At 34.6% G+C, this 21,666-nt stretch overlaps 1 protein-coding gene across 1 annotated transcript in view; it reads left to right on the forward strand.

Annotated features, from left to right (window-relative positions):
- The window catches only part of LOC123684980 (carbonic anhydrase-related protein 10), a 348,197-nt gene extending 343,236 nt beyond the window's left edge, over positions 1-4,961 (forward strand). Inside the window, exons 9-10 of the mRNA XM_045624525.1 lie at positions 1,666-1,803; positions 3,760-4,961. Coding sequence (XP_045480481.1) covers positions 1,666-1,803; positions 3,760-3,828 — 207 coding nt within the window. The 3' untranslated portion in view covers positions 3,829-4,961. The remainder of the gene's footprint in view (positions 1-1,665; positions 1,804-3,759) is intronic.
- Positions 4,962-21,666: the final 16,705 nt, after the last annotated feature.

The raw sequence follows: 21,666 nt of genomic DNA on the forward strand, positions 1-21,666 counted from the left end.
TGGATAGTGTGAGGCTCTACGGAAGGGTATACTTAAAAGCCTGCATTACACCTCCACCGAACCCGTTGAGAAAGGTTCCAAGGACGCCAACCTTAGTCTTACGCGTTCAGACGGCCAGCTCATCAAGGGTTTGGTACTCTACGGCGAAATGTCTTTCTTGTTTCACGCTGTCCTGCCCTAGTGGAGTGTGGGAAAGGGCAGGAACAATTCGTTGAAGGTGGTAGTCATTCATCAGTTAGCCTAAAAAGCATGATCTCCCTCGTTCCGTGGTTTCCCCCATAGCTCTGAATATGGAACTCTAGCCTGAGGTAGTTCCCCGCAAGGACTTGGTCCTCAGAACTTATCACCACGAGGAGACGCCTCTTGACCCTCATCTCGCGACCTTTGCGAACTTGCACAACTAACGTGAACCCTACGTCCTCACAGCTTAGGATCAGTCCCTATTTGTGCAGGGAAGTTATAAGAATTGGGGGTTTTTCAAGGGGGCTCAGTTGTTTTGACTGTGAGCAGAGCGCTAACATACTTTTTTGTTATCCTCGTTTCCTAAGATTTCAGAGCATTGAAGTCATTTCAGTCAGTCAGTTCTGAACTCTAGTTACTCCTCGAATAGTGTACCGAGAATTACACTCTAGGTCCTAAACTGGCTCCCGCAGAAACATAAGTATACCCTATTTTACCACGCACTCACAGCCAAATGTTGGCATCTTCTTCCTTCTCGGCTTCTTGTGTCTCGTTCTGATAGACCTGTCAATAATTTCCACCTACCTTTATGGCCTCATGGGATTGTTGAGGTATGGGGAATGTAGCAGAATGGTATTAGCCTCGCTAATACATTTTCTGGTCAGTCTTAGTTTCACTGTCTACTTTACAACAGGCAGTTACTACAAGCCCTCCCACCACGACAAGGTGCTGACCTCGGAAGAGTGTTAACAGAACCCTACGTTCGTGAGACTTAACGCCTTTCGGTTTTTTTTTTTTTTGTAATGTTGAGTCATTTGGTTTATGCTTTATGCCGACAAAACGGTAACTCTTGAAGTATTGGAATCAAATATTTAAGCCACCATTGATGCCACATGTCCAGATTTATTAAAAAAAGTGTTGGAAATGTGGACTGATCGAAGTCACCATTGATGCCACATGTCCAGATTTATTGAAAAAAGTGTTGGAAATGTGGACTGATCGAACGTACAATGTAACTCGTAGCCACGGCGGTCATATGCCTGAAATCGTATTCAAAAAATGAATTACATGAAATTATCTACCAGATTTCGAAAAAAAAAATTTCCAACAATATTTCTGTCTTGTATTATTTTATTTACAATGGGAAGCAGGAAAGTATTTGTTTTCCGTCATCAATAAAGGCGTCGTTGGACATGGCTATTATTATTATAATTATTATTATTAAGTATCTTTTCAAAAAATGGCTGAGACTTGACAATTTCAAAAGTCGTGAATTGGAATAGACTGGATTTTTTGGTATGAACAAAATTATTGTATTGTGAAATTTTAGATTGGTAGTTTGGAAAAATTCACTCAAATGGGTTTCGTTATTCAAAAATCAACCATGCTTCCCTCCCACATTTGCACTGCCCCACTAAACTTCCAAACCATCTATCAGACGTTCAACCCATACACCAGACCAATTGAAATACGTTTCTGCTACAGATGCACGCGCTGAGGAAGCTGATGCAGGGGGACGTCAAACACCAGAAAGCACCCTTGGGGAATAACTTCCGACCACCCCAACCCCTACACCATCGCCCCGTGAGGACAAATATTGACTTTAACATCAAGCGTAGTGAGGTAAGTGTTTTTCAAATATTGCAGCCACGGAATTTCTCACCCCTTTCGTTTTTCTTCATATCTACCCTTCGGGCCCATAAAGCTGGTTTTCTTAGAGCTCCAGTTTGGGAAAATTAGCCGATATTTTTGTTTTCCTACCCTTGCTGGAGTTGTTACGTTAGAGGGGGTTGGAAAAGAAGGGAAAAATATCGAATGGGAATATTAGTGTTCTTTGTGGAAAGGTTACGATAAATAACCTTTTATTGGAAAAATTCACATCAAGTCGTTTTCTTAAAATATTCAAGTTTGTTATAAAAATACCGTTAAAATTTTCTATCCCATTTTTTCGGTTAAAAACGACATTATTATTCCACATATAACAGCAGAGATGAGATGACGTTTATCCACTCAGTGAATAATATATTTTTAATTGACTATCACAATTTACCTATAATAAGAACAAACTTATATTGCTCATCTGAAGCGGTATTAGAAAGAAATTCCAATATATTCTTTACTGTGTATCCTTTGAAATGCTGTCTCTTTTAGAGCTATCATTCTCTTGAGTTGCGTGTAATAGGACCATAGATTTCTTCTTCATTAGAGCCAAATTGTTCTTCCTGGAGCATTTTTTTGAACTATGCAAAAAGCCAGTAATTATTGGGGACGAGATCTTGAGAAAAAGCGGCCAAGCAGTTGGAAGAGCAATTTGACCATGGTTTTCATCGATTTGTGACAACTAGTATTGTCTAAGTGGAAGAGTATTTTTTCTGCATTCAATCGATCCAATACATTCAGCATTCAGGTTGTTGATGGTTTTATGTTTTATATTTGTGAAGTTAATCAAGGAACAATATAACATGCATGTCTCAAAATACGAACGCCTAAACCTTCCTAGATGATGTTTAAGATTTTGGTCGTTTTGTACGGCTTTCATCCAGTGATTACCACTCAGCTGACGCCCTCTTTGACTCAAGAGTGTAATGATTAATTCATGTTTCATCCATTGTCACATATCTTTTTCTTCTTCCTTTAGCTAGGGAATTCTCCCTGTTTATTAGTCCTTGATGAGGAGAACCAACTTTGTCCTCATCTCTTCGGTGGTCGTCCAGGTTTTTTTCTTCCATTGGGTCATTCATGTTTGCTGATGCATGCAATTCTCTCTGATGCTATTCTATCAACTTGGTCTCTCTATTTGCCTCCTTTGCCTACTTTACTCGATAATATCTCATTTACCTAACCTCTCTCTTATTGATTTGCTGGTCTCTCTATCTCTCAATGTAACCCCTGAAATTCTCCTCGAAATATTCATTTCTACCGTTTTGAGTTTCTGTATGGTTCTCTCTGTTTCCTCCCGGGTTTCTATGGCGTAAGTCATAATTGCACGCATGGCTCTATAAAGTCTCACCTTTCTTCTTTTGAGCTTGTAACGTGTGTTCATTTAATTTTGTGGTCAAGAGTACTATGAGGAAATTAGAGTTGATTTTCTGTGATTGCAAGTAGCGCTTAGCTTGTACTTTATAGTTCCCAGATTCGAAGTATGTAAACAAAAGTTAGTGACAGTCAGGGGGGGGTTCCAGCATTTCTTCAAAGAAGGATTGCACAATATCGAATTCACATGAAAGTTTTACAGTAGGAAGTCTTTTTCCATTTTTCAACAAGCATTATCGCTTAAGGGATGCCCCTCTTCTGTATCTAGCCCTGCCTCCAGTTCAATTTTCGACTTGAGCTATTTACCCTTCGATTCAAAAAATGGTTTGCTCCAACTGAAACATTTCATTGCCAAGTTTGCTTGAATTGATAAAATATGAGGATTTAAAAAAATCAGCTGAAAATTCCCATTTGGATTGGATAAGGTTTCAAAATTTTAATTGCGCATCAAATAAAGTTTCTATCGATTTCTACGAAGTAATCTCCAAACTGAACATGAAATTGATTTTTCTTTATTTTACTGATCATGTTTTTTCCTTGTTTCAGCTGGGAAAACAGTGCCCCAGTATGTACAAAGACGTGTATTATAAGGCAAACAGCTGGAAGCAACACTAATGACAGCAGTGTATTGGAATTCGAAAAGACATTTAGTGAATTGGCAGACTGATAGTGCTACGATAAATAATGAAGAAAATAAGACATATCATATTTTGCAACAGATATAAATATGTTCTTGACTGAATTTTCCTTTGATGTTGCAACCGAAGATATGCCTGTATCAATAAGAATATTTTAGACATGTTTTCATGTTGCAATCTAGATTGAGTTTCCAGCGGGATAATTCTCGAACATACAGTGTTACCCTATATCGCCAGGCAATTTTCGTGATCAATATACCATTTTCTTTCATTTCAAGATCAACGGGCGGGTCATACGTTACTTATTATCTTCTGATTAACATAACATACTAGTTTGAGCCATGGGCTGATTTAGAGGCATCAGTCAGATACAAGGAGCCGTTTTTCCTGCCATATGCTTCAAATTTCACGAGAACCCGATTATACTATGAGATTCATAATGAATCCAAAACTGAACTGAAATCATGATAGTCACCACAATGAAATAACCTTACATCATTTTCAGCAAACTTTAAATCGTTGAGAGAAAACATTTCCCACGAAATATTTCTGGCAATATTGATAATCAATTGTCGATTTAGCAATGTAACCGTGTACTTACCTCAAACACCTGTTATCTCCAAATTGGCTCACGGCTCAAACTAATTCACTTTAAAGCTTAATACTTCAATCGGACAATAAGTAATGACTTGCTGCCCTGGGATCTTGCTCTATTCCATTGATTTATACTTTTAGAAATTAAATTCTTCCAGACACAGTTCTGCATATCCCAATACTCAAAATATTCGAATATCAATTCAGTACAAAGCTAAATATCATTTTATCAACATTCCTGCTATTTTTGGAATAGGAATTTATTCTTCCAATTTTTTTCGACCAAATCTATGAGACGTTTTTGGTATTGAGATGTGCTAAGCTTTGTGTATGTTGAAGGAGAAATAGTTGACAATTGCTTCTCAAAAGCTACATTTTGTATTGGACATTGCTTTAAAAAATGTATTAGAGGAAAATTATCGACAATGTAAATTGAGGCTTAATAGTGAAATTATTATTATTTGTATAAATGTTTATATATGTTGACGTTATTTTCGAATATAAGGAGTTTTATACAAACTAAAATATGTGTTTTAATTTTATACCTTACTAACATTCTCAAAATAGAATACCATAAATAAATAATAAACTATACAGAGAGGGCCATTGAAAACGAAACAGCGGCTCTGTAAGTCGGCGGAACCGAGTTATATAAAAACGCTCGGACACGTCAACAACATTTTCGAGGGGGACATCGTTCGCGATGAAATTTACCCGAAATACATTTCATCCCTCGGAGCTGTGACCGCCACCCCTAAATTTTTAAATGGCACCATATGGCAAGTGATACCTCATTTGAAAGGTAGTTTCCTTCTTAATATCAAACAACAAAAATAAATTAATTCTATCGATTCGTTTTCGAGATATAGGAACTTGAAGTTGGGAAATAACTTTTTATTCACTCAATCAATAAAAATAAGATCTAACATTGCAACTGTTTAAAAATAATTATCATTGTCAAGGAATTAAATGATCTAACTGTTTACCACCCATTTCCATGCAATAGTATAAGTTCTTTTCAAAATGAGACCTCACATTTCGTAGCATTTCCGGCGTTATTCGACGGCATTCTTCATTAATTCTACGTCGTAAATCTTTCAGTGATTATGGTTCGGTTGCATAGATTTTGTTTTTCAAGTGACCCCACAGGAAAAAGTCGAGTGGGGTTAAATCTGGAGATCTGGCTGGCCACCCTATAGCGCCTCTTCTTCCAATCCAACTTCCAGGAAACATTCTATCTAAAAACTTGTTGAAATTTCAAGTGCTCTTCATGGTAACGAATGAGTGAATAAAAAGTTATTTCCCAACTTCAAGTTCCTATATCTCGAAAACGATCAGATAGAATTAATTTATTTTTGTTGTTTGATATTGAGAAGGAAACTACCTTTCAAATGAGGTATCACTTGCTATATGGTGCCATTTAAAAATTTAGGGGTGGCGGTCGCAGCTCCGAGGGATGAAATGTATTTCGGGTGAATTTCATCGCGAACGATGTCCCCCTCGAAAATGTTGTTGACGTGTCCGAGCGTTTTTATATAACTCGGTTCTGCCGACTTACAGAGCCGCTGTTTCGTTTTCAATGGCCCTCTCTGTATAAACGCTGAGTTCAAGACCTTGTCAGAAAAATACAGGGATTTGGTCAATAAAACACGAAATATGCAGAGATTACTCATCGAAATTCATTATCATACCTATACACTTCAAAAAATGAATCACAAAAAAATTTAACACAAATTTTCATTAACTCTGGAGTTTTTTGCTGAAATTTTCAGAACTTCGTTATCATTATGCAAAATTCAATTGTGTTCCGAAGAATTAAGATTTTCAACTTTTCGGTACTCACATGCAATTCTATTTATAATGTAGAATTGAAGGAAGAATTGTTCGATATTTCTATCTATTGCAAATTTTGCTAAAAACAATTCGAATGAACTTACCAAATTGAGTAGTGAAAACAATTCAATTAGCATAAGTAGGAAGAACTTCCAAATCTGCATGAGTTCTAATAAATAATAGTTGGGCAAATACAATTACACCATTGCAAAATCCCGTTCATGTGGCATCCAAAGGACTAAGAAAATTAAAAAAAAAGCACTGAAGTAAAGTCAATGACTTTCATGCGCTTGTTCAAATTCTCATATGGGTACATGTAATTTTCTACGGAATTACGAATGACCCTAAAACTTAATTCCCTCTTCTGAACAAAAAAACCTACCAAGTGAATTGCCACAAAAATATAAAATTACGTGATATACAATGTCATCCATCATTTTTTTTGGAACAAGTTTGTTGAGGAAACGAAAAATGCTTCTCACCAAATAACCGAAGAAATTGAAACAAAACAGTTCGTTCTCCGAATAATATTCTTTGGTTCACTGGGTCATCCGATACAAAATTTAAGTAAAATCTGATTGATATATTTTCAGATATCGAAATTAAAAAGATATTGCTTTCAATGATCCTAACAAATTTTGCACGCACATTTGTCTCACTATTTTGGAACGAATTTCTTTACTTTAGTTCGATCGGATGATATGATATTTCCTCAGGATAATGATCGAAATCAAGTTTGCCCCGTGCTCTCCAATACAATGGTTGTATCATGGCAACACTGTGTATTACTTTCTGACAATACTTTTGTGATTTGTGTTTTCGAAAAGCTGGCGTCGCCACTGGTTAATACTGAGAGAAATTTCTGAAGAATTCATGGAGGATATTGATATTATTCAGTTAATCGACTACTATTCTTAAATAAATTTAAAAGGGGTACCAAGATACGAATCTGTACTTTTGTAGCATTTAAAGCAATTCAATGCATTCTCAAATTTTTCTCAGTATTCGGAAATGATCACCAATTTTGATAACACATTCAAATAATGCTTAACGTTGTTGAAGCGTGTATCTTTCAATAATTGAATGGTTCTTTCTTAACAGAAATAACATAAGGAATGTAAAAAAATTATTTATAGTGCTGAAATTACAGCCATTGCAAATTGAATTATTCCTATTGGAAAACCCTCTGCGTCCAGCTAAACAAACACAAGTCCGAACTCAGACTGCTTACCTTGACAATGCTGATCCAACGAAATTCAGTCCGAAGATAAAGTTGATATCGTTTGTTCAGTAATTCATACCCATCTGGCTTATTAGTTTATCTTTCGCCTAATGGAATCAACAGTTTGAATTTCCCCTGAACAGGGGAAGAGCATCTTGGCTCTTGACCCCAATTATCTTACTGTGGGCAGCATGGGTAAATTAGAATTCTGAAGTTGCGGCTAATGTTCGCAAAATTCATGGCCTGATTGGTAGATAATGAAACCCGTTGTTAGAATCTTCATACACGGCTTCCATTATGTCGGTGAAATTCAATGGATACCATGTTTTCATTGGTAGAATGTAAATATTTTCACTACTTGTCAAGATGAAGCAATCGCTTAGAGAAGGATGTAAGTCACCCTAAACAACATCAGAACAAACAAGCTCGATTGCAGAATATGGTTCTGGACTATCACTTCAGTGTAGCGAGAGTAAACTAATGCAATTTCATGAAGTGAGCCGTGATTTTTGAGTTAATGATTACCAATAGCGCCATCATGTATACATATATGTGAAGTAAGTCACTTCCTCAATCTTAGTAATTTGACTTATGTCAAACAGGTAGGTACTATTGGTTCATTATTTTCAATAAAAATCCTTTGAAATCGATCCGGGAAAAAAATATTTTATCTCCACTGAAATGTTGAATTTACATCTTGGAATATGAATATCGAATATAAAAAAAACATGCACATGAAACTTGAAACAAAAATCAGATGTTATATAGCAGTGATCCCCCAGCACGTGAACAAGATCAAGAAATGAAATTTCGTCTCGAGGTTGAAATACATTTTTTATAAAGCCTTTTTCAAACTACATTAAAACATTAGTATCAAAATATGGGATCAGAATTTCTGACCCAAACCAATTGAATGATACGCTACTGACGTTACGATAAAATACGCCATCAGACCTAGCACGATGGACCACGCAGTTTTATTGATGCAGGGTGCGTGGAGAAAAAAGTACTTGAGACTTTTGAAAGTACGATATGTAATACAAGCATGGGCGCCCGCAGGGAGATTTAGATTGCCCCATTTTTCAGCTCAACACCCTCAATATTACTTTCTCAATCCAAAGGACATGGAAAGAAGGAAAGTAATGGATTCTCAACAATTTTCTGGTTTTCAATGACAATCATGGACGCTTTATCGTTTTTCAATAATTTTCATTTTGCCCCCCCTGATAAAAATTTCTGCGGCCGCCCATGAATACGAGGGAGGTATTCGGACGTAACATACGATAAAAAAGTCAAATAATTCGACGATAGAGAATAGACGGATCTAGTCGAATAGGTGGTTAATTAAAAGTGGAATATAATAATGTTAAGACAAAACTTCAATAGACGAAAGTTCAGTGGCTGTACGTTCAATGGATTTTGAGTACTACACATAGTGTGAATATTTGCCCTTGGCAACAACAAATGAAACCCTTACAAAAATAACCAAAATATTCCAAGTATATGTATACTTGAATTTTTTGCTGAAATTTTCAGAAATTCTTTATCATTATGCAAAATTCAATTGTGTTCCGAAGAATTCAGTTTTCAGCTTTTCGGTACTCACATGAAATTCTATTTGTAATGTAGAATTGAAGGGAGAATTGTTCGATATTCCTATCTATTGCAATTTTAAATTCAAATTCAATTGAACGTACAAAACATGTTTTCAATTGAAGTGGTTGTTAATTCTATAGGTGCATTTGAGATTTTCACTTAAGGTTAATAAAGAATTCGTTAATTCATAAAAAAATATGTGAAAAAGGTTGGGAATATTGCTATCGAACAGATCATAGGAACACAATGATTCATCTCTTTCATAATCAAAGCTGGAGTTTAGCCTGTATGAAAATCTCTTATATACAATTGGTAAATCCAACAGCGTTTCTGTTCTTTTAGGATTTTTTTGAGAGATACCAGATGTTTAGTCCATTGCTATGGAGGAAGTGAATATTTGGACGAATTTGATTTATGCATAGTTCAAAATACGCAGTACTTGTCTGTATTAATGACACCTAATTGAAACTTATTTTTAAGCTATAGGTATATATAATTCTAGAAATGGTGAAAACTACCATACCTCATCAGAATAGGTACGAAATAGGCATGAATGAAACTCAAACCGTACCAGTATGGTAAAAAACAAGCCGTCTATTTAAATTCTTTGAGAAATACCAGATATTGAATTTATGGTACTTAAAAGAAGTGAATATTTCGAAGAATTTATTTTTACACAGTTCAAAATACGCAGCCTCTGGAAGAAGTTCTCTGTATTTTTGAATTCAATGCAATATCTCGGAGTGCAATTCGGAGTTTTTGAAAAAATCATACATTTCAATTGAGATGTGGCTAGTGAACCATATGGGGCAAGTGCGTCTTTCGCAATATCTTCCTTGACTGGCAATATATCCGGCAAAAATGAAAACAGTTCATGAATGAATCAATTATCTTGTGGTGTCAATTGAAAACTTTATGAAAAATAGTGAAACTTAGGTAGATATGGAGATTTATCGTGATACAACTTTTGTCTTGTTATATTTCAGGTGAATTAAACAAGGATTTTTTATAATTTATAGGGAAATTCTTAATATTTCATAGAATCTAAGTATATATAAAACCGCTTGCACATATACGTCAAACTTTAAACGTAAAATCACAGCCCAAACGGGACCATCTAGAGCAAAAATGACAAGAATAAGACCCCCCTCAAAATCGTCTGGAGATCCCGGGAAAAATCCCAAACCTTCGATTCTCCCCGCGGTTTTCGAGTATACGGGGTGTTTCGGATCATTTTGACATTTCAAGTCCCATATTTCTGTGGTATCTGTGGACAATTTGGCTGTCAGTGTCATGTTAATAATAAATATTCCATTTCGATATATGAAAGTTCTTGAAAAAGTTTGCAATTTCCAAAATTGTTATTCAATATTTAAATAAATGCCGACAGATAAAATGCAAAGTCTTCGGCGAATCAAAAATTCGATAGATATTTGTCAAAATTTGGAAATGAACATTTATATCATCGAATGCATTTTCCTCAATTCAGGTTTGTTTGAAGGGTTTGTATTATTTGGAATTAATTGGATGAATGTTACTTTATTTCAGGAATTTTTCGTTTATTTTCCACAATCTATAAAACTACATTTCCTTTCGTGAGAATTTGAATTTATTGCGACAGAAGATGGAACTACCAAAGAGAACAGAAGCTTCATTCATCAATTCAGTCTTGGATTGGAGTAAAAGTTATGCTACTATGAAACAGTATTAAACAGATAGAAAGACTCCTTATAGATAATTCACAATTGGCTTTATTACTGGAAAAAAAGAGCCAAGTTAGTCAGATAACAGTCAAAAGTTTCCATGAGTTTTTTGAATATCTAAAATATACACTTTTACGACAGAGGAGTGCAAAAATATAAGTGACCACTCCGTTTTTGAAGAATTTGAGTGCAGTGCTGTTGAATTTATAATGAATAAGTCAAATCTTTCATACTAATAATTTCAACTATATATACCCTGTTATATTATATTCCGCTCAACTGAAACATGTATTAATAAGCCTTGGAAATTAGAGACTCTCAAACTTATCACCTGATTTCTCAAAAAGGTTTCACCAAGATAAGATATTGTAGGTAATTGCTTATGAGGTAACATAGGCCATGGGTATTTGAAAGGCAAGTCTATTCATTATGTCTCTTTTTAGTTGGTTTATTATAGCTATACTGAATATTTCTAAAAATAACATTCACTTTAGATGTGAATTAATTAAATTTGGACTTATGCATCATATCATATATGACTATGAAATTGAGAAAGACATATTTTTCTAAATTCCATTATAAGTCTTTCGAATAGTACTTTGAAGATATTGATTTCAATGACGTATGGAATATATCAGTTGAAATACTAGTCAAAATGTTACGACAGAAATAAATTTTGAAGGATCATTCAGTATATGAAGAATTTAACATGGCAGTCACTTTCGAAATTGGTATCAATTTTCCAGCAATTCAATGAAGGTATAAAATACTTTAAAAAGCAACTATTTATTGAAAATTTCCATGTCATGAATGAATGATCAAATTTGTATAAAAATGTTGATACCTACCTATTTGTTCACTAAAGTTTCCAATCTTTTAATCGTTATAGGAATAGGTGCTATATGGCCATTTCAAAAATGCTATCCTACTGATTTATTCATTGCTTTTCATTTTGGTAAGAATTAAATTATTCATTGATTCAGATCCAAAGTTAACATTTGAAAAAATCAAGTCAATGTAGTTATTGACCCATATGGGTCAATAGTATTGGCCGATACAATTTTAGTACAGATTTCAAATACTCAGTTCCTTTTGACTGAAGTAAAAATTGAACAATGATCTTTGTATCTTGAAATGAGTTTTGCACTTTTCCAGTGTTCAACAATGAGATCATTATTAAATTGACTCAAGAAATTAACAGAGTATGCTATATCAGGACTAGTTAATATTGCTGAAGATATTAATAAACCTATTAATTTCTTATATGGTTCATCATTACAACTCTCTTTTGTTGAATCAAAATTCAATTTAGTTTTCACATGTTCACAATCAGACATGTTGAATTATTGCAATACATATTTGAAGAATATAATCGATAGCTTTACTACCTTTTCCATAATTTCTAGTAATATTCATCCCTAATCATTTTTTAGCTTCCCCTAATTTCTTTATCATAAAATTTTCTATCAGAAAATTCATTCAGAATTAACATTAGTTAAAACAAAAAAGTCATCCATGTACAATGCAACAATAGTAAGCCAGTTATTTTTTGATTTATGTAAATACTATGATCAATTGTTGATCTTTTGAAACTTTTATCTATCAAAATTTTATTTACTATATAGGACATAAATTGCCCTGTTTAATTCACTTCTGAGTAAAACCCAGAGCCACAAGTCTCGTTCTATAACATAGCATCAATACAATCTTCAGATACTAAAAAACTCCTTAGTTCGTCAGGAATTTCCAATAGGTCCTTCAAATTGTTGCAATTATATTATATTTCTTCACAAAATATGGAATAGAAGAATAATTTGCTGCTCAACTGAAAAATGTATTGATAAACCTTGGAAATGAGGGACTTCTTATAACCTGATTTCTCAGATATGGGTATCCGAAAGGTAGATCTATTATTCATTCTGCCTCTTTTCAGTTTGTTTATTACAGCTATACTGAATATTCCTAAAACAAAAATCTCACTGTAGGTCTCTTCATAGATCTTATCGAACGATTATGTAAATTCAATATTTGTCAAAACTGAAAATAAACATTGAATGCAATTTCTTTATTTCAGGTAGTATTTCTATTAATGAGTCAATTGAATAAATGTAACTTCATTTTAGGGCCCACAAGTAAATATCCAATGGAATGATAGCCCTTAAAATATATCTATTATTCATTTTGAATTGACTTACAAGAATATCAATATTTTCATCGGCAAGACATAAAACGACAAATTTTCTTTCAAAGTTGAAATTCAGAGAAAAATATGCTAATAATTGTCTATTGTAACTATTAAATAAACAAAAAAAAAGGACCATAAAAAGGATTACAACTTAACTAACAAACATAAACTTTTTTTGTCAATTTTTCCCACCCAATCATCAATTAAATTTGGACTTATGCATCATACATGTCTCTATAAAGAAGAAATGTGCTAATTTAAAATCTTAATGTTGGGATTATATTATTATTCAATATTCTCTAAAAAATTTTTACCAACCTATAAGCATGAATAACTTTCTTGAAAGACAGACGCTCACATTTTGATTATTCATTTCTCCCAAATTCTTCAAAGAAAGAAATTGCCATTTCTGGAAAAATGAGATCTGAGAATTTGTTTGATATCGGTTATTTTTTATTCATTATTAAAGAATACAATATACGATTTATATTTCAACAAAATTTTAAGACATGCGTGTGACTGACAATTATGATCATAGAGAAATCTTTGTTTATGGTTATGACTGCGTTCGGCAAATCCACACTAGGGATGGGCAAAGGTCAGAAAACTATCGATATCTATATATTGTATCGATATTTTCTGACACAATCGAAATGTATCGGAATATGTAAGAGTAAAATATCGATATATATCGCTGTGATATTTTGGTGTGAGAAAATTCTGTTGATTTGAATAAAGTTTTTCTATCATAGAGGATAATAATAAGATTCAGTAGTTTGCTTCCATTTTTATGGAGTATTTTGTCATCCTGAACATTCATAGGGACATTGATGTTGACGAGGACGCTGTGATTACAAGGTTTTCAAAGGGTTCAAAGTTTTAAAGACCAAATTAGATTTTGTGATGTAGTTGCCAATTGCCTCCTTTTTTCATATTAAACAATCTAATATTTTTTAAATTTCTACCTGAATGGTTAAAACCCTGATAAGTAAATAATGGTATTATAATACAACAAATACATAAGGGTAAAACTTTTTTTGCGAAATTCGAGGCTCTATTGTAAAAAACTGGTTATACATTTATAATTCAAAGTATTGCCCATCGCTGGTCACTACTTTCTCCCATCTTTCGGACAGCGTACGAATTGAAAAAACTGGTTATCTTTTGAAGCGATCCACGAATCGATCCAAGTTTTTACTTCTTCATAAGATCGGAAGTGTTGGTCAGCCAGGCCGTGTGCTATTGATTGAAACAAGTGATAGTCCGTGGGAGCAACGTCTGGAGAATACGTCGGGTAGGGTTGTGGGGTAGGAATTCCCATTTTAACGTTTCCAAGTATATCTTGATTACTTTCGCAACATGGGGTCGAGCATTGTCATGCAGTAAAATCAATTCATCTTCTCTCTCGTTGTATTGCGGCGGTTTGTCTTTCAATGCTCGGTACAAACGCATTAATTGCGTTCGATAACGATCGCCTGTGATTCTTTCAGTCATAATACACTACGCCGAGCTGGTCCCACCAAATACTGAGCATGACCTTAGAACCGTGAATATTCGGTTTGGCCGTCGATGTGGAAGCATTGTCAGGATATCCTCATGATTTCATGCGCTTGGGATTATCGTAATGAACCCATTTTTCGTCTCCAGTCCCAATCCGATGCAAAAACCCCTTCCGTCTTTGTCTTGCAAGCAGCTGTTCACAAGTAAATAAACGTCGTTCAAACACCTCGCGGCTTCAACTCGTACCGCACCCAATTTCCTTGTTTCTGAGTCATTCCTATGACTTTCAGGCGTTTTGAAATGGCTTTTAGTGTCACTCCTATTGATCCTACAATTATTGTTGCGTTTGACATGAATCTTGATCAATTATTGCCTCCAATTCTGCATCTTCAAAAAAGTTCTCTCTTCCACCGCGATGCTGGTCTTCGACATCAAAATCACCATTCTTGAAGCGTTGAAACCACTCATCTATTTCTTTATTTATTTAATCAAACGGAACAAGCCATTTTACAGATGTACCAGAAAATGACTAAACCTAGACATAAACAATATCGTTGGTACGTTCTTCCACCAATATCGTTCTCACTATAGGTATTTGAAAGCATTCGATGAACCTCAGCCGCGGATTTTTTCATATTTTAGTAGAAAATTGAAACCTCCCGCAAATGACGAGAATTTGGCTCGTAAGCTAACATGGTTAGTCGTGAATAATTTTATGATGCAGACACAAATCGACTAACATGTCAATGGCGTTATGTTCACAAATACCTGAACTTATTGTATGACATCTACTATATGTATATTTATTTCTCTAATTCTGTGGTTACTCCGTTCATTCTTCCACATCTTGTGGAACAAAATCGTGCGAGAATATATCAGAAAAGCACAGTTTTCATGGTTATATTTCATTATTATATGTTGGTACTCCGAACTTTCCGCCACGGCTTTATCCGCCAATTCATCAATTTGCCTTAAAGAAATCAGTTCTGCCAACCAACATTTTTCAAGCCAAACATCACTAAATGATATTTATGGAAATATTTCATTAATTTCAATAAGAATGCAATGAATTAGAGAAAATAATATATAATACTCGTACAGAAGGCTCATTCTACCACTCGTTCATTGAACTCGTGAAAGAATATCAATGCCTTCTGCACTTGTATTATAAATAACTATTCTACTACCACTTACCGTTACAGCCATCTATTGCAAAACGGCGGACGCAAAGTTGTAAATATTCATATGAATATCTAAATATAAATATTTTTGAGAGGTAAGGCTTGATATCGGTATAATCTGGGATTTGGTCCCATAGAAATACTCGAAGCCCATAACGGCGAACCCCCTCAAAATTTAAGGCTAGGACCGCCCTTGATTTGTCGTCATGGAAAGTTATTTGCATAAAATATTTTCATGTGAACAAGGGCCAAACGGTATGTTCTAGGAAAAAAAATCATACAGAATTCCACCCTAGAATCAGCATAGTATACCGAGTGAATCGTCTGAAATCAGCTAACGATACAAGGTTTCCGAAAAAAATCTTTTATTTTTTAGAGGGATACCCAGTGAAGGATCTACCGGCATAGTGACGGGGTCCAAGGGGCGGAGCCCCTTCGGCGAGCAGAGCGAGTACATCATATAACATCAAACTCATGTACTTAGGCTTTATATTCAGAACGTTGCCAAACATAAGCGTACTTTGCAAAACATCAATTTCACTTCGTAAAACACATTGGGGCAAGTGAGTCTCGAGTACTAAAATAATGAAATATTCATCCTATAAAGACAAACTCAAAGAAAAAGTAAAAATAGCGAGAACCAAAGCAGTCATAAGGACTTTGAGAATGCTGGACCAAGTTCTTTGAATAAAAAAGAGGAAAAGAGAACAAACTCTGAGGACAAAAAAAATTTTACCGGAAAACCACCAAAAATATCGTATGAAGAAAAAACACAATATAACGAAACAAATTGGGATTTTTTTCATGAAAAATGATTGTGATTCACCTGATTGTGTATTAATATATAGCGCCTCGATGAACGAAGGGTAGAAGGACACTTGCCCCACGATATGGGGCAAGTAAGGCATTTGAAATTCTCACCTAAGAATTATTATTTTGTTAATTTTGTGTATTGAATAAGTCTAAAGTTATACCTGGTTAAACCTTAATGTGTCTCAGTTGCGCCACCCTCCCTTACATGCTTCACTCTTTAAGGTGGCTATGTTTAGGAATAAAGTAAAATTTTCAAGAAGAAAAATGTCTTTTTACTGGTTAGGCCTGGAACTATCATATAATATATGATAGTTCCGAGGTTTGAAACTTTGAATCTTGCACTTTTGTTTGTGATATTCATTTATAACTTTCCTAGGTTTTACAGAGCCTTTCAGAAGCTCAGTTCTTAAACTAGTTTAGGGTTGTGTTCAATGTAGGCTTTGTTACTGTGTCCTACCTCCAAATTAGGCAATGTTAATTATTTACCAACAGTGAAAGGTCAGACGGTTTCCGAAACCATATTTTTTCGCCGTTCGTGCTCGTTTTATTTGTATTCTACTTGTGTGAATAATTTTACCATTTTTCTTCGATAAAAACCTGGTAGATTCTTCTGAGACCTCCTCGACTGTTCGTGATCAAAATATCATACATAAGTAACTGAGAATTTATCCATAGTTTCTGCATTCCATTCATGCACTGACAGAATGGCTTTCACAAACGAGCTTTTGATTTCTAACTGTACTGGGATTCAAAAATAAACGCCTTATATCCTGCTGGGAAATCCATCACGCTGAAAGTAATTACCCCGAGTCCCTTACTGCTCAAGACCTCCAAACTGCTAATAAAACCGGAAGCTGCATTGTACCTCTTCCTCGATCTCTCTTCCGTATGCATCTATCAACAATCTTGAGTATAGAGTCAATTTTTTCACAGGATACGTCGGAATTATTGGTCTCTTGAGCCGAAAACGAATCTGGCTCATACGTCGTAAAACAAAATAAAGTTCCGGTCCAGAATTTCTCTTCGGCTTCTTATATTTTTTTATTTTCAATTTACGATCACTCCTCCGCTTTTCTTTGTGAGAACACAATGGAAAACCGGTGAATATGCCTTATCAATCTTTCGTTTGTTTGCTGGAAGTGTGAATAAATTGGCGATTTCATATACAGGTTCGATATTTGTAGAATTCTTTTTTATTTTCCACGGAATACCTCACTGACGTGGAGATTTTACGCGTTTGTTCAATTCCGTATTCATGAACTTCCCGAAATTTCGCATGAATCTTCAAAGCGTTATCACAATTACCCTACTAACATACAAAGCGACATGGCATGAAAACGAAGAATGACGTAATACTTTCGACACAATCTTATTTCGAATGTAGATGACAGTTATCCTATTTCCATTTTTTCATTCTGTAATTTACAATTGTTTCGCTTCACAGTATTTTATAACTGAAAATTTCAAAATGAAATTATCACTTATATATAGGTAAATATGGGGTAAATATGTTATCAACAATGGATTCTGGGAATTCCAGCAATAAATGGTCTACAGTAAGATATTTGAGAGTGTTATTAACTTCCACAAGGACCACTAGGCCGTTGAATAATATTTTACTATATGTATTTGTTTCTGGAAATTCGAGGAATGTTAAGCCATAACTATTATTTTCGGTAAGTAGAATTTCAAAACGTATATGGTTAAACGTATGAAATGAAAAGAGAATATATGTCATGTGCAGTATGCCTCCTAGTCAAGAGATATGAAAACGTTTTAACATATATAAAAAGAGTAGTTGATGTTTGAGATTCATCAGTAATTTGAAGATGAAGAATGCAAGGGGATTTAAGAGTTAGAGAGTTGAGAGATGCTAAAAGAATTTGGATTAGTCACAATACAGATGTTTCAATGAAGAAATTCGTCACATCGAGAAAAGAAAAGAGCTGAGGAAAGGAAACAAACTCGATTCACTTTCTCTCGAGATGAAGAATGATTCTCTAGAATTGGGAGATAGGACAAACTTTTCCAAAATTTGGACAAAGACACTAAGCAACCGCTCATTCTATCTGCGAAGCATCCATATACAAAACTGTTGGTTCACTTTCATGAAATATTTCGACATTGAGGAGTCGAAAAGACATGGATTGAGATAAAGATTTTGGATCCTCAATGGAATAGCAGCGGTAAAGTTGGTTTTAAGCAAATGCAATAACTGCAGAATAGACCGTAGCGAACCTAAGAAAGACTGATCAAATCTTCATTCAACTAATACAACATTAAACTCTACAGCGATGCCAAATCCATTGTGTTAACTGGCACAATGTTCAAATGAGAGGAGTTAACCTTACTTTCAGCAACCTTTTTGTAAATACGGGCATGGTGAAAATCGGAAGAAAATGGAGCTTAACAAGCTCAACTGGATTCATTTGGAAATTTCCAACACTTTAAACCTGGATACAGCGATCGTGGCTATTTTGCGAATGTCGGCTAGATAAGACAAACTAGACACAATTCATTGCGATAATTGTACAAATTTTAAAGGAGCACCTGGACCTGCGACAGGTCTAAAACTTTTTAGAGAGCATCGAATTGATCGTTTTCGATTTGCACGAGATCATATAAACTGGTTAGAATCTCAATCGACCCAGGTATTTTTTTCTGATGAACCCAGATTCAGCTCTTGAGGTGCTGCTGATTGTCGTAGATGCGTTTATAGACTTCCAGGAGAAACATACGCCGATGCCTTACAGGCCAATTGAAAAGTCCCCGGTCTACCATAGTGAAACACATTTTTTTGGCAACATTCAATTTCATTATTCAACACATATGCTTTCGAGGGCGATACAGTAATTATAGCGATCTTCCAATTTTTCGATACAATTTTTGTCTTTCGTTTCGAAATAGGACTTAATTACCCAATTACTTCTTCATTGGCGCTAAATTTCTTTCCAGCAAGCATTCTTTTGAGGTCTGAGAACAGATAAACTCGCTGGGGGCCAGATCTGGCGAAAACGGTGGATGCAGAAGCAATTCCAAGCCCAATTCATGCAAAGATTTGTGACACGGCGCATTGTCTTGATGAAACAGCATCTTTTTTTTCTTCAAATGGGGCCGTTTTTAACGATTTCATCCTTTAAACGATCCAATAACGCTATATAATAATCGCTGAACTTTTTGAAGTTAATCAATGAATGTTATACCTTGCGCATCCCAGAACACTCATGCCATAACCCTTCCCGCGGACTGTTGTGTATTTCCTCGCATTGGATTCGGTTCATCGTGTGCAGTCCACTCAACTGACTGTCAATTGGACTCCGAAGTAAAATGATGGAGCCATGTTTCATCCATTGTCAAATATTGACAAAAAAAATTCACGTTTATTGCACTTAAACAGGCACAGAGACTGCTCAGAATCATTAACACATTGTTGCTTTTGATCGATTATGAGATCGAGAGGCATCAATTTTGCACACAGCTTTCTCACGTAATATTCGTGAATGATCTGATGTACACGTTCAGATGATATCTTCACAATGTCTGCTATCCGATCAACTTCACTTTACGGTCACTCAAAATTATTTTGTGAACTTTTTCGATTTTTTCTTCGGGGCAGCCTCTTTTGGGCGTCCACTGCGTTAGTCATTTTCCGTGCTCATTTCACCACGTTTTAACTTACCATCTAACCAATCATGATTGATTTTCCTTCTGTAGACACCGGAAACTCTTCATCAAGCCAAGATTTTGCTTCAACTGTATTTTTTCCCTTGAGAAAGCAATATTTTATCAACACACGAAATTTTTTTTTTAACTTTTTTCAAATAACAGAAGTAGCTACACTCACAACGCAATATCTCACATAACTAATGGTCGGGCTTTTGTCAAATTTTGACAGGTATCGTTTGAAGATTGGTGTTTATTATTTTTATACGAATCGAATAAAAGTTTTTCTTTGGGAAATTCTCATTTTCATGCAATTTCCGGAATTTTATCATTGTCGTAAAAATTTTAAGTAAGAAAGGTATTTGAACCGTAATGATCAAGTGACCCGTTTTTTTTTTCTGCTCGCCAGTGTATATATTCATTAGATTTTGGTTAATTGGCATTTATTCATTGTTCATAGAAATCTCTGTTGAAGAATGAAATTGTAATTTATTGAATTGAAAAGTGGAAATAGAAAAACTGTCTTTCAATTTCGATTCAAACTGAATTTTCATCGAGTAAATTCCGAGTTGATCGAATATTTGAAATGTTATTTATAATTTCTTGTTTTTAATTTCGTGATGAGGTTGTGTAAGAGTAAGAAAAATAAATATTTTCGAGTTCTAATGTTAATATTATGCCCAAATCCAGAACATTATGAATTTAATAATAATAGTATAAACACAATTACCTACATTGAGTAAAAAGAATATTCATTTTACTCACTATAAGACTCTCATATTTATTTTTTTCGGGTGCTCTCAAACTACTTGTTCATCAACACTTCTAATTAATGTGTTGATGAACAATACTAATGAAATATAATTTTTTTTTATTATCGAAAAAAAAATCCATACATCGTGAAGAAGGCTATGGAAACATTCTAATGAAATTTTATATTATCGTAACTTGACTATGATACCATCAGTTTCACTTCTTTAATTTCATAATAAACTCGCCTCATTATATCTTTAACTGCATCGAAATGTATTGAGCCAAAATTGTAGCTCTGATAAATCGTAAAATCGCGCATCCACATTGTATCATGATAAAATCGAATTTCCTATATCTTGATAGGATACGAATATAAGGAAAGGCCTTATATAAATTTTCACGGTCTCTTTGATTTATTTTGCTCCGTAAATATTTTACGAGGGTCAGATATTGGGGTTTATGAATTTGTTGGCTTGTATAGGGTCTACGATTTGGGATTGACTGTTGCAATTTCGTCATTGTTCTGTATTGGATTTTTTTTAGGAGGGGAGAAGAAAATGTTTGGGAATATTTGACGACATTCAAATAGTTCATTTATGGTTGTATCAATTCTGACATTCGCCAAATAATTGTGTTCACACTGAAATATTTGCGTTTGAATATATTTGTAGTTTTTTGAAGATCAATAATAATGAAAGTTTACGATTTACCGAAATTATATCACTCAAAACTAAAAAAATCGACTTCCGAAAGAGACATTCCGACATCAGAT

The sequence above is a fragment of the Harmonia axyridis genome, chromosome 7 (assembly GCF_914767665.1).
Source record: "Harmonia axyridis chromosome 7, icHarAxyr1.1, whole genome shotgun sequence".
NCBI classification, from domain to species: Eukaryota; Metazoa; Arthropoda; class Insecta; order Coleoptera; family Coccinellidae; genus Harmonia; species Harmonia axyridis.